General features: G+C 45.2%; 1 protein-coding gene across 2 annotated transcripts in view; it reads right to left on the bottom strand.

The window, feature by feature from the left end:
* The window catches only part of NEGR1 (neuronal growth regulator 1), a 272552-nt gene that overhangs the window by 96415 nt on the left and 161203 nt on the right, over nt 1-14934 (bottom strand). For both annotated transcript variants that reach the window (XM_062616104.1, XM_062616105.1), the window contains exon 3: nt 5533-5658. In XM_062616104.1, coding sequence (XP_062472088.1) covers nt 5533-5658 — 126 coding nt within the window. The remainder of the gene's footprint in view (nt 1-5532; nt 5659-14934) is intronic.

Here is a 14934-nt window from a genome sequence, read left to right as displayed (position 1 = left end):
CAGAATGGTCTGGGTGGAAGGGAGCTTAAAGCCCATCCAGCTCCAGTTCTCTGGGCACCCTGTGCCAGTGCCTCAGCACCCTCCCAGGGAAGAGCTTCTGCCTAAGAGCTCATCTCAGTCTCCCCTTTGGCAGGTTAAAGCCATTCCTTCATCAGTGCTGGAGGAAGCTTTGCTGTGCAAAGGCAGCAGCTCAGAGGAGGATGGATGAGAGCAGCTTCTCCAGGATCAACAATTACAGATATATTAGGTGTGAAATAGCCCTCACCAGCAGTGATAACTTCTCCATGTTTAGCATTTAATAAGAGACACTATCCAGATGTTTTTGTTTCCAAAACTTTGAGTCTTAAAACAGTTTTCAAGCAAAAGAAGGAACATTTTAAAAGACTCGCACTTTGTACACACACAAAGCCCTGGAAATCTGATAATAATTCATGTCAGTGAAACGTTTTCAGCCTGAAAACCCAGGTTCAGAGTACTTGCGCATCAACAAAATACTTCTGATTCCTGTCATGTGGGGATAACGTCTGAAGAACGGTGCTTCTCCAGCAGAAGTGCAAGTGGAGCAAAATATTTGACGTTCGCTTGCTCATATCAAGCTTTGTTTGTGCATTAGGGTTTAGCAAGAAGGTTAAAAAAGGCTCTTCACTTCTCCCTTTGCAGCATCAGCTTTCTGTAGCCGCGTGCTTCAGGAAGGGTTGCGCAGGAGCCACCTCTGCTCACGGATGAGCATTGCCTTTTGTCCTGTAATTGAATTGAATGGGGTCCGAGACTCATTCTTCCCCGACAGCCCTATCATTTGAGTGCTCTGAAGATGTATTACACTAATATATAGTCAGGGCGACATGGCTATGATGATACATTAATGCAATACATCTTCACAGCTTTAGGGCTGTCCAGAAACAATAGGATGGGCATTACATTACGTTCAGTCATATCACACTCGTGCACACATGCCCTAGCAGCAAATGAAATGTGCTGGAGAAGGAGGGGTGTTCAAACCTGAAGTCAGGCTCATGACTGGGTAAGTGTAGCTTTGCCCAGAGTTAGTGAAAAATCTGTTATTTAGCATGTGCTGAACAGTTCCTACAGGGTTTTGGGGGTGACTATTGGGTTATTTTGGAAACTATTCAGTGTCACCATTCCCTGGAAACAAGGCTGAAGGAATCACAGAAGCCGAGAATGGTTTGGGTTGGGAATGACCTTGCAGCTCATGTAGTTCCAGGAGGTGATTGGAATACCATTATATAGTACGGTACTTGGAGCATGTGTGCAGTTCTGGTGTTCCCAACATAAGAAAGACATGGAGCTGTCGGAGCAAGTCCAGAGCAGGCCATGAGGATGATCAGGGGCTTGGAGCACTTCCCGTATGAAGAGAGCCTGGAGAAGAGAAACTGCATGGAGACCTCAGAGCAGCTTCCAGTAACTCAAGAGGGCTACAATGATGCTGGGGAGGGACTCTTCATCAGGGACTGCAGTGACAGGACAAGGGGTGATGGGTTCAGACTGAAACAGGGGAGGTTTTGGTTAGATATGGGGAAGAAGTTCTTCCTTGAGCTGTTCTTTCCCAGTGCTGAGGCGCTGGCACAGGGCCCAGAGAAGCTGTGGCTGCCCCATCCCTGGCAGTGTTCAAGGCCAGGTTGGACACAGGGGCTTGGAGCAAGCTGCTCTAGTGGAAGGGGTCCCTGCCCGTGGCAGGGGTTGGAACTGGATGAGCTTTAAGCTCCCTTCTAACATGACTCATTCCATGATTCTAAGTGACATTTTGTTTTAAGGGAGTTGAATAGAAAAAAATATTGCCTTTTCCATTGGACTTTGTGAAATGATGGAATTTAACTTGTGTTGCATTCAGCTAAACACAGGACACTTCAGGCTTTCCTAGCAAGCTTCAGGTGGTGGGAGCTGCTGCTGCTGGCCCATGTTCAGCTCAGCAGTCTGAGTGGGCCATCACCTTAGTGTCTGGTCACGGGTCCCTCTGTGGATGGGGCAACTCTCCTTTGGGAATATTGTCAAAACCAAAGAGAAAAAGAGTTCTGACAGACAGCACCCGAACGTTACAAAGCAGTAATATTACCAAAACTATTCTGAATGGCTTTTGCTGTCCCTGCTCCTGGCTGCACTCGTGTCCCTGCATCCTCATCGCAGCACACACGCACGAGCTGCATGCACATAGAGGAGTTTGAGGCTGGAGTCCTCTTTCAGGCAGACTTTAATCCTTTAAAATTCTGCTTTCATTCTTAAACTATTGATGCTGCTCTTTGCTCTTAAATGTCAGAACAAAATAAGTAATACCTACAATTTATTCGGGTGACATTTCAACAATGGAAGATTTCAGATTACAAACTACAGCCCCACGTTGCGCTGAATGTGTGGATTTTTGTGGATTTACATAATGGTTTGTATAATGAATATTTATATAATGAAAGCGTTTACATAATGACTGCAAGTTCAACATGCACAATAAAGATTCCAGGCCAACAATTTAGGTACCCAGTTAAAAATCACCTCTAAATACATTCTGGTTTTATTCCTACGGAAAGGATCACTTTATCATAGAATCATAGTTTGGGTTGGAAGAGACCTTCTCTTGTTCAAAAAAATTGAGCCCAACCTAATGCACGTAAAGGCTGCACTGATGCAAACCATGATAATACCTTGGAATTAGTCAACATTGAATCATTTGTATTCACAGATTTCAGTTTCTTATCTTCTAGTAGCAGCATTGACAAACAGCTTCAGAATATTCTAACTGCGATTCGTTAATATGATTTAGTGGTGCATTCTAGATGTGATGCTTGCATGTAACCCTCATTAGTGCCGATGGGAGTGACAGGAGGAAAATGGTAGAAATTATCAAGCGCAGATGAAGCTTGTGTTTAGATAAAGGTAATTTGCTGCAGACAGAATATAAATCGTCCCAGAAATCAGGGCATTTCAACTCTCTTGCATTTTGTTTTCTAATAAATCCAGGCTTCTTGTTTGCCACACTGATATTTACTTGGATTTGAATGCCATATATAACTGTCTGCACAGCAGAATATACGCCTGAGCATGACACTGGTGCAGCGTGACCTAAATGGGAAAATTCCTCTTTATTTAAGGGACAGAACAGATTCTGTAAATTGCGTTTCCTTCCATCACATTGTACAGGATTTTTTGAGCTAAAAGTTATTTGGATCCTGCGTTCTCCAGCTCTGGACAGAGTTCAGGCCATTAATCAAGCAGGGGACATCCAAGGCACACCCCAGTGCCCTGCAGCGGCTGCACTACGCTGACTGCTCAGGAAAATAGGGTTTTGTAATGATGCAGCCCCATAATGCAGCATTTGCAGTGACTTCCCCAGGCCTTAGCACTGAGGCTTGTCAAAGCATCTCAGCTTGGCCTTGCCCTTCCTGCCTGTTGTCCTGCCAGGCTCAGCTGAAGGAGCGTTTGCTCCAATGCAGCAGACAGATCCAGCTAATCCATTGTAGCAGAGAACAGTTCACCCATGGGCAGATAAAGAAATGCAGGCTTGGAGATGGACAAAGTGGGGTTTAGGGCTTTGGAGAACAAACGAATGCTATGAGGCTGATGTAGAGTCCCAGCCTGGTTTGGGTTGGAAGAGCCCCTAAAGCTCCTCCAGCTCCAACCCCTGCCACGGGCAGGGACACCTTCCACTGGAGCAGCTTGCTCCAAGCCCCTGTGTCCAACCTGGCCTTGAACACTGCCAGGGATGGGGCAGCCACAGCTTCTCTGGGCACCCTGTGCCAGTGCCTCAGCACCCACACAGGGAAGAGCTTCTGCCTAAGAGCTCATCTCAGTCTCCCCTCGGGCAGGTTAAAGCCATTCCCCTTGGCCTGGCCCTGCAGGCCTTTTGATACCCATCTTTGATTAGTGCCTTCCTCACATTTCATTTGCAAGTCTCACTGGGGCTAATGTAATTGATCTGCAGCTCAGTGATCCCGTATTTCCTCTCAGCCCCCATTCTCAGTCCTTTGGTGAAGATACAAACTCACTGATTCACTAAAAGCCCTTGTGGTTACAGGCACCAATTTGACTGAGCTTGAGATGAGGAGGGTCTAATTCCTTCTCAGACCCCTTCTCCAGCCTGAGTGCTCTAATCCTCCTTCTCTCCTTTCTTCCCTCTCCAGGATGACTGTTACAGCTCCTTTCTGTAGACAACCTAATGCTTTAAGCTATTACTCTAAAGCATCACCACGGTTTCCAATAAAATTTTATTTGACATTTAGTTAAAATCCATTTTCTGCTCCAAGTGAATTTTTCCCTGTGTCCCCTGATGGACACTTCAAGCAGAATTCACTGTCGTTGTCTTAAAGGTCAAAAGTTGTTTTGGTTTTTTTTTCCCTAGACCTTGCTTTGTAAAGCAAACCATTACTCAGGATTATGAGAGGCTGCAGGAAGCTGTGACCATCCGTGAAGCTGTTCTTCCCCGCAATTACATGGGTTCCATCAGAGCTGTGGGCACAGCACAAAGACCTTCACTGCAAAACCAGTTACCACTGGGGAGTCCCTACAGAAGAGCCGGTGCAATACCAGGCTCACTGACTGCAGCCAGCTGGACACAGGGGGTATCCTTTACAAACACAAAGCCCTCCAGGATTCCCATGCCAGTAGCCCTGAGATACGGGGCTGGATCTCCCCCCCCAGAGCCAGGCAGAACCTGTTTTGCTTGCATAGAGCAGTGCTGGTGGCTCTGCACCAAGTCATATTTGTAGAGATGCCTTTAATGTTAGATGAAAGTTTGCCTTTAAATACATTATGAGAAATTAAAAGTATAAATGGGAACATTAAATAGAAACTCTGCTTTTAGGTGCCATTTTGCTTGCGATTTTTCATACATATAATTTAATTTGTTCAATAAAGCCACTCTAATAAACTGAGCTGTATCATGGAATAATGGTTCAGTGGTACTTACATTAAATTAAATCTACTGCATGATGACTTAATGTTTTTAACTTTCACACCTACTTCTGGAGAGCCCTGTGTTTTCTGGACTATTTTCTGCTTTGGTTTTAATTGCAATTATTTGATAAATGTCTGCAGCCTGTTCAAATGGGCTTAAAAATATAATCATATCGAGGGTGCCTTTATTTCATAGAATCCCAGAACCCCAGCCTGGTTTGGGTTGGAAGGGACCTTAAAGCTCCTCCAGCTCCAACCCCTGCCACAGGCAGGGACCCCTTCCACTAGAGCAGCTTGCTCCAAGCCCCTGTGTCCAACCTGGCCTTGAACACTGCCAGGGATGGGGCAGCCACAGCTTCTCTGGGCACCCTGTGCCAGCGCCTCAGCACCCTCCCAGGGAAGAGCTTCTGCCTAAGAGCTCATTACTTTCTCCATCTCTATGTTTCAGTACTTTTACAGTTTTCACTGGTCTCAGCTGTCATCTGAAGAAGGTTTCAGTTCTGACAGCCAAGGTAGGCACACACTGCGTAAGGTGCACAAAGCGATGCTCCTACACTTCTGGAAATCAAGAGCCCCAAACCTGTTACTGGTGAGATGCTGAGGCAGCTCCGGGATACAGAGAGCTGTGCTTACCTGATGGAGAGATGTGTCTCCAGGAAATGGAAGGCTCTGGCTTCCCCGTGGCCAGGCACACCAGGGTAACGTTGCTCCCTTCGTTCACAACGATGTCACTCGAAATGCGGTATATCTTCGGGGAAACTGCAAGGAAACAAGAAAATGCTGTAATGGAAAGCTGCTGAGATGGCACAATCCCACCAGAGCATGGAGAGGAGAGCCAGGGTACCCGCACTGCCGAAACCATGTGTGGCTCTTGAAATATAACTATGCAAAAGCCTTGTTTAGGTGCAACCAGAGCTATTCCCATCATGTGCACAGCGGCTCAGGTATGGATCCAGAAAGCTACAAAGCAGCAATTCCTCTGTTGGTGCCAAGCAGGTATTGCTACTGAGTTCCTAGGGAGCTGCTGCTGCTGGATGCTCCCGTCTAAGAGAAGGCTGAGCTCGCTTGTCACAGTTTGAAAAGAAGAGGAAATTAGTTTTTTCGTGTGCTTTTAAAAATAGTGATGCCTGTCACATCTACCCCCCGTGTTCCTGGAGAGTCACAGCTCTTCACAGAACACTAACGTACATTCGTTTCTGCTGCTTTGTATTGCTTTTAAGCTTGTAGTAGCAACATGGCAAAGAAAATACAAGCCAGATTTTCTTCTATTACCTCAGCAGAACTCTTCACTAAAGTTCATATTCTGCACTATTTATACATCTGGGCATAAAAGAGTTCCACATGGATGGAAAATGATGGAAAAAATGTCCTACCCTTAAGGGACTGCTCTACTCTTTGTAATGTTGCATGGGGAGTGAAAGAACTCAGGATGCCAGCAGTGAAGGTGGGAATTCAGGGTTTCAGATGAATCTTTCTGAAGAAGTATATGTTTCTTTACATGTCTTATTATGGTTGGTATAGGCACACGCTATTGACGTTTCTGAAAAGCACTCCTCTCTACAAGATAAAGAACAGATCCTGTATGAATAGCTGTAAAAGACACAGATCCTACATGTGGGAACCTACAGAAGGTTTCAGAACCTTCTGTAACAACTGCTGTAAAATCCCAGGGCTCCACAAGGTAAATGGCTACCCACAAAATGAGGGCAAGAAAATGGTTATGATCTTCCTAACCAAAGCCTCTGTCCAAGTGGAGCTTCACTATCCTGAATGCCCCAGCCTTGTCCTACCGGCTTGCTCCATTTGCACAGCAAAATGCCACCATCTGATCCCACCTCTGCAACCTGGAATATGCTGCTAACGTCCCCTCAAGGTACTGTGAAACTACTTCGTCTCATGCGCAGCCTGGTTTTGGGTGCTCTGGGATCCACCTGCAGATGCTCTCCAGCCCTTTCCCTGGTCCATCAGCTGGAACTATTTCAGTTGTAGGAATGAGCTGGGGTCAGACAGACTTCAAATGCTGGGAATTCCCGGTGCTTGCTTGTGCCTGTGCACTTGTGAGCAAAGAAAACTGAAAGTTCATGTAGAGTGTTTTTAATGAGCAGAAAACCACCATCTTCAGGTGAAACTGGTCTGGGGAAGGCTGAACCTGCCCACTTCCTAAAGTGATGAAGGTCAGCATCACCCACCTTTCAAGTTCAAGCAGGATTGCACTCAAGAGATATAACACTGAATTTGTCATAGTCCAACTCACAAAGGTGGCAATCCACTCCTCCCTACCTCTCTTGCTGACCTGGAAGAGCACGCAGTCACTACAGACCATTTTTAGCAACAGACACATTCAGAAGAGTTACTTCCATGCAAAGGGATAATTTATTAATTGTACTTCTTTGTGGATCCCTAAAATGAGCCTGCTACTGAACTTCCTCCTGCAGAAGTCTCTTCCGTCCTAAAGGAGATGGTGAGCACCCACCAGTGTCGTGTCCCCCCCACCACAGCTACAACCTGACATGGGATCCCCATGCACTGAAATGGGGCGTTGTTGATGCCAGTCTTCCCCACTCCCCCATCCCAGCCCAAGCTAAATATCATTAGGATTTCTTCTTGGCAACAGACAAAACACTGAGAGGAATTCTTATTATTCTTATTTATGTGTACAGAGAATGAGCAATGAATCTGCTTCCCACAGACACCTGGCGAGGGATCACTCCCTCTGAAATGCAGAACTCCGTCTGAGAGCAGGGTATCACGAGGGATGGGGCAGATGCAGTGGTTTTATTCAGTCTATGGTATTACAATAGTATCTGCCTGCTTCTGAGCCACTTATTTCTTTATCCTTCATGAATGAATGTACTGCCACAAAGTCAAGGAATCAAATCACTAAAACCAGTTCTTCCCACAAGTAAAGATATACAATTGGCTGATGCAGTTTCTATTTGAAACTGTGAAAATCAGTTCTAGATTAAGTAAATGCGATGGTGTAAGATTTCCAACTGCATTAAACTGCTTATTCGAGGTTCTGTGCCTTTGAAGGGAGAAAAAGAGAGATTTGCTCATGTCCTGGCCTTACTGAAGCGGTCCCATGGAGGGATTTCTCACACCTGACACCTACTGCTGCTTATCCCGGTGATGTTTATTTGCCTTAAACCTTGTCACCAAGCACAGAGGATGAGGCTGGAGCCCTCTGTGCTGTCATGGGAGTGCCTGGGTAACCACTACAAACTAAAGCAAGTTAAAGAGGTCTCCTGGTGCTCAGGCTGTGCCAGGGTTAGGGTGAGGTTTAGTCCAGCCTCTTCCCTGCATCCATCACCAGGAAGTAAGGGGTGAAATGCCCACTCAGCATTCAGTAAACTGATTTAATTAGTGCCAGTGACAACAACAGATGAGAAACATGATACTCATAGAATCATTTAGGTGGGAAAACACCTTTAAGATCAAGTCCAACCGTTAACCCAGCAGTGCCAACTCCACCACTAACCCATGTCCCTCAGTGACACATCGACATGTATTTAAAGACCTCCAGGGATGATGAATCCACCACTTCCCTAGGCAGCCTGTTCCAGTCAATTAGTGACATTAATTAATACCATTGATTCCAGTGGGAATGAGGAGCTGTTGGCCTGCTGGTCCTTCAGCTCAACCACTGTAGGTCCTGTGAGCAGAGCAGCGTGGGGATCCGGCGCATCATACAACCAACTGTAATCAAATCTCCCAAGACACAAACTTCCAGACAAAACAGACTGACTGCCCTGTCACAGGCAGGACTCTAGAGCTGAAGCAGTGGGGTTTCATTCCGCTCCCATAAATGAACAAGATTTCATTTCCAATGCAAAGACCAACATGGTCTACTCTTTGTGCTTGATGCAAGTGCTCTCCTTGTCCTCCTTTGCCTTCCCTTACATAAGGTTTTATTCACTCTTCATCACTCACCTCCTTTACAAGTGTCCTAACAACAAGCAGCCTGCTTTCCCTAATGCTCAGGCTCCCAGCCCTGGGTTTCCTCCTGCAACTCCAGCTCTTTCCCTTTCCTCTTTGTTTTTGGGTAGCCACGGGCCAGCCCTCAGTCTCACCTCTCTTGCTACAGGTTTTTCCTGCCATGTTAAACCCCCAAATCTATATAATTCTGTCAAATACTTTAATTTTGATAAAACTGTATGTTCTAAAGGCAAACAAGTGAAAACCTCCCCCTGGTGCCTCTACATGGAAACCGTGGTTATGGGGCATGGAATTTGGTACGAATGAAATTCAACCATACCAAAGTATTTGTGCAGTATATGGCCAGAGAGGCCACTAAGGGTAATTCAGTCTGAGCTCATACAGTCACAGGCTGTAAAGTTTCCCAGGAGCCTGAATACAATATATGTTCTATAAAGCTGCCTGGTCTCATCCTTGCAATTCCGGGCAATGCTCAGGCTGCCACATCTGGACAACACTTTCAGCAGCTAAATACCCCCTCGCTGCTGGGAAATAGCATCTTAGCTCAAAATTGCCTTCCACTAAATTCAGCTTTCAGAAATCATTATGTTTTTGTCTGCAAAAATGAGCATCCCCCTTACTATCAAGTATCTTTCTTATGAGTAAGGACCCGCACAACGTAACAAATCACCTCTTCATCTTTCTCTGCAGATGATTTGAGCATCACACGCTTAACTTCTGTAAGGCTTCCTAGATAATATTTGATTCTCTCTCAAGGAATAGCTGAATCATCCTGAAATGTGAACAGTAGAACAAGGTGTAATAGCCTTGCAAGAGTCTAACCCGCACTGTACAGAGGTAAACCCACTACTTTATTTCAGCTTGATTTCCTCTTTCCCTGTGCAGTTATTATTACCTGGACCATTTATTCCTCTTATCCCGCTAGCTCCTGGCAGTCTGTGGAGGGGTAAAGGGATGGAGGAGACAGGAGGCATGGAAAGGATGAGGATGGTTTGCTGCATGGATTTCCTGTCTCATTAAAAACAGCAGCTATGTGTACAGCAGTGTAAATGCCTGGAGGCATCTCTTGGTCTCATTACATGTCCACCAGTGAACCCCCTTGGAGCATTACTGTGGGAATCTCCTCTTAATTTCCTCTTTAAATTTGAATATCTTGTAAGTAAAACCTGGTGTCCCCAGAAGTAGTGCAGTGTCTCCAGGGTTCTGACTGCTTTGTCTAACCTCACCCTCTCTCCTCCTCATCACCATCACAGCCTGGTTTGTGCTGGAAAGGAGCTTAAAGCCCATCCAGCTCCAACCCCTGCCACGGGCAGGGACCCCTTCCACTAGAGCAGCTTGCTCCAAGCCCCTGTGTCCAACCTGGCCTTGAGCACTGCCAGGGATGGGGCAGCCACAGCTTCTCTGGGCACCCTGTGCCAGCGCCTCAGCACCCTCACAGGGAAGAGCTTCTGCCTAAGAGCTCAGCTCAGTCTCCCCTCAGGCAGGTTAAAGCCATTCCCCTTGGCCTGTCCCTACTTGTTCAACCTCTGAACAGCCCCTTCCCCACCAGAGGCTGCAGACCTGCTTTCCTACCTGGCTGTGTGGAGAAGCTGCCTTGTCTAACCAGACCTGCTGCCCCTGCCATCCCTGATGGATGCCAACAGGAGTTGGGCCTCTGTGTCGTGCTTCTTCCTGGAGCCCAGAGTTGTGCATGCCATTATTTGCAGGGGATTGACATGGAGGCTATAGTTCATTGCAGGGTCTCATTTCTCATTTTCAAGGACTGGAATTACATTCTTAGTTACATTCCTCTGTACATAAACGATGCAGCATAATAAAGCTTTCTGGTGCAGTGGGAATGGCTGTAGGGCAGAGCTGCTTTTTTAATTGCTGTCGTGTTTCTATACATGGGAAAGGATGTCTTATTTATAGAACAATCCAGAATTATCAGGCTAAAAATCTGGGGCCTCAGCTTAAGAGCACCCATCTCATTTAGTAATAGATGTGCTGCCTCACTGCTCCCCCTGTGGAAATGACCCATTAAAGTATATGTAGGATGAAGATTACAGCACGTGACTGGACATACAGCTCTCTTTCCTCCAAATATTTCCCCAGATAAAGGTGATGACAAGTTATGGACTACGGGGTTTTTTTAGTAACATTAATTAAATCATATGGTAACAAACTCCCTTTTCAGGTTACAATGCAATCAATCCCATCTTTTATCCTGTGGCAATGGAACACATGAAAGCCGTGAGCGGAACTGGATTGTAAAGAAGGGAGTGTTACACCTGGGAGTTGGGCAGGAGAGATTTTACCACCAGAATCGATGGAATCACCGGCGTCACCCTTCCCTGGTGCTGCGAGTCCAGCCTTTGCGCTCCTACTGCCTCAGCTGCAGCTTTGTGTGCCTTCTTGTCAATAGAGTGACTTTTGGGGGTAAAAGAAGCATCATAAAGCCTCTTTTCCACTATCCCCAATACCCTCAAGTTCGTTATCCAAGCGCTGGGCTGCAGCCCTCTCTTCCTGCCTGCAGTGATAACTTGGGTGTTTTTCCCCTGATCTCATAATTAAGCAGTAAGCACAGAGGGGGGAGAAGCTGGAGCTTTCAGCAGCTCAGCTGACCGTTTTGCTTCGACTGGCATGAGTCTGTTGACCCATCTGACTGTACAAATGCTTCTGCATTTCTAGCTGCCAAGGGGCAAACAGCAACGTGTGCAGACAGGACACAGCAGCTTCCAGCATTCCCATGCAGGCAGCAGGAATTTGCTCCTCCAAAGACTATCTCATGCTCCTTCCCATGGATCCCTGAGTTGGGTATTTTCACCCACAGGGCAAATCGACACCATCAGTTCTCTTCCTGCAGCTTTTTGGAGCCTACAGGTTACGAGAACACAGAGTTCTTCATGCCTCCATCCGCTATATCCAAAATACACAATGGCTGTATATAACCTCTAAATGTACAATATTCTTTGATAGCTTTTATTAAATGTATTACATTTAAGACCATGGTTATGAGCACATAAGGTCTAGTGCATTTTTCTGCCTCCCACAATGCTTTCCTCAGACTTCATTACTGGTGCCTGTCTCAGTAAACTCTGTGCCCTGCACAAAGATCTATTGCAGAGGTACAACTCAGCTTTAAATATGGAAAAGGAGAACTCCAGGTGGGAAGCGCTGTGACTGCAGCACTGGGTTTATACCCAGTGACGTTCTGTACTCAGCATGGTGCAGAACACAGAGCCTATCGTCCTTGCCTCCAGGGACACAAGATCCCACAGGACAAGCCCTCTCCAGGTTTGCTACAGACTGGAAGGCCTGACCCAGAAGGAAGGTTCACACTTTCACTTCTTTTTGAGGCTTATCATCAGGAAGTCTGCAGTCTTCGAAAGGGAAGATTTGAACAGTGACAAGGCAGAGCATGGAGAATTTTCTGGGCTTCAGAGCACAGATTAAGTGATTTTCTCCTAAACACCTGCTTTATTCCTTCCCTAATTGACTGCGCTCTTCTTTAATCTAGGTTTCATAGTGGGGAAATGAAATAGAATCCAGTAGAAGATGTCGGCAAGTCTTATGACAATGACACTGAGCAGGTTGCATCAGTTCCGCATTTCCAAAGGAGAACTCGAAAAGAGAAGACTAAAAGCCATGCATTAACTAAGATAACACACAAGTAAACACGGAAGTGTAGTCCTGCTGTCAATATCATTCTGTAAAAACAGAGATGATATAATATGATCTAGTAGTGATGAAAAATTGTAGCTTTTCTTTCTATCAATGGTTTCCTAGGAAGATCATCTTTCCCATGGTAGAAATTAGCTTCTATGGTATTTCTGGAGCCTCGCAGTTTGAGACAAATAATGATTTCTGGTATATTGGCATGCTGCTGAATTTTCTGCTATTTACTGACTGAAAGTGATCATTACATTCACATCAGCAAAATCTGTGTAATTTACTAATTATGACTAGACTGTATGTGCAGAACCACAGTGGAAAGTTAATATTAAATATGACTATAAAAAATGTTTATTTTGTGTGCATACTTCTTATAGGACCTCTAAAGACTCTGATCTACGAGAAGATTTAGCTTTTATTATCTGTTATGCTGAGCTTTGAGTGCAGATTGAATCCATGGCAGAGCTACTCTCCATTTCAACAACTACAATCAGAGTCTTTCACCCATGCCACCATGGAAACTGTGAAGGTCAGAAAAAACCTTAAATATAGCAGTAAATAAACATCTATGCAGTGTATAGGTTAAAGAAATGCATAAGAAACAAGATTAGAAGCAGTTATGCAGTGTATAGATTAAGGAAATGCATTAAAAAATGATAAGAAGTAAGGATGAAAGATGAATTAAACTCCCAAGTAAATTTTGTGTGATGGTCCAATATGAAAAGCGCTTTCCAGTCACCTGATATTCCTCCTTAAACTGCTTTTAAATGAACACCTTCCCACCTAGGACAAGATATATAGACTGTAGAAACTCCGGCAGGGACCTGGTCTGCTTGAAGAGTCAGTGCTAAGTGATGGACAAGCAACTGCAAGGGCACAGAACTGATCTGTTCTCACCCACCTGATGGTCTGGTTTTCAAGTTAAGTATTTTGAAGGATTTGGGACTGATTCCCCATTTGCAAGTTTCAAATTGCGGAGTTGCCTGTGCCCCATCAAACATGAAACACACTTTAGACTTTGCTCATTTTCTGGGAGTCAAAAGAAATCAAAATCAAAGCCAAAGATTTCGGTTATCTAAAACAAATGAGAAAAATAAGTGATTATTTTTTGGTTTGCTGATTAAATTTAAAGTGATGTTAAACATTCTGGAAAGAGATTGACATTCTAGTGAGGCTTCATTTCCTTCTCAGAAAGCAGCCTATTACATTGCTCCACTTAAATCTGATTGAGAGAAAAACACACAGCAAAAGAACACAGAGGACAAATGATCGCAGATAGCCGTGCAGGCAGTGTCCAGTATGACCCTGGTGTGAAAACCCATCCCTACACAGTTTAAAATCCATACAATCCCCTTCCTTCACATGCCTGCCTCAACTTATTCGTTAAAAGATTTCTGAAAATGATCAATGATAGGGAAAAAAATCAGCATTTTCCATTATTTCTTCTCTCCAGTTCTGTGTTGAGAATATTGTACTCTGATTAAATAAGTAATTCATCACCATTACAGGATAGAATAAAAAACAATGAAAATACTCAAAAAAAAAAAAGTAGATTTTGGTCTTTTGCACAGGGGTTTTGTTTAAATATTTACCCAAGATTATACCCACTACAGCGTTAAAGATATTAATCACCTTTATTAGACGTGCACAGCAATGGAGCATGGCACGAGGGAGACAGCCACACGTTTGTATTCCCTGGAGCTGTTTATAACAGAGAGAAATAAAGTTGTCTCTGTTTCCAAAAGCAATTAAAGCAAACGGCGCGAGAATGAAGTTCAGACAAGCCTAAATAGCGAGCTGCAAGAAAAAAAAGCCAAGCTGCAAGAAAACAGTAACATTAATAAGAGCAACCATCATTTCATTCCACCCTGATGCCACTGAATTCATTGGAACCAGTCCGTCAGCTCTGAACCAGCTTGTAAGTGATAAGAACCCGTGGTCCAAATCTCAAGGCCTTGAAGATAAATCATAGAATCATAGAACGGTTTGGGCTGGAAAGGACCGTAAGATCATCTGGTTCCAGCCCCCTGCCATGGACAGGCACACCACAGAGGCACTCAATATTTCCCCTCCTGAAGAATCATAGAACAGTTAGGGTTGGAAAGGACCTTAAGATCATCCAGTTCCAACCCCCCTGCCATGGGCAGGGACACCTCACACTAAACCAGGTCACCCAAGGCTCTGTCCAACCTGGCCTTGAACACCACCAGGGATGGAGCATTCACAACCTCCCTGGGCAACCCATTCCAGTTGAACTCACACTATTGTCCCAGCGCCTGCTGTGCCTGCAGAACGCTGCCCTGATGGATCTTCACACTCAGAGTGGGCTCTGCCCTTGTCCCTCTGACCAGTTCCCTGCTTCCTCCCAGTGCTGGGAGCATGGGACAGACTTGGCTGTTACAAGAAACGTTTGCTTGGAGATGTCCAGCACTCCCCTGAGGCTTC

This window comes from Pezoporus occidentalis, unplaced genomic scaffold (genome assembly GCF_034315485.1).
Source record: "Pezoporus occidentalis ecotype Australia unplaced genomic scaffold, CSIRO_AGI_Poc_V1 ctg188, whole genome shotgun sequence".
Lineage (NCBI taxonomy): Eukaryota > Metazoa > Chordata > Aves > Psittaciformes > Psittacidae > Pezoporus > Pezoporus occidentalis.
This window is presented reverse-complemented; position numbering and strand designations above follow the sequence as displayed.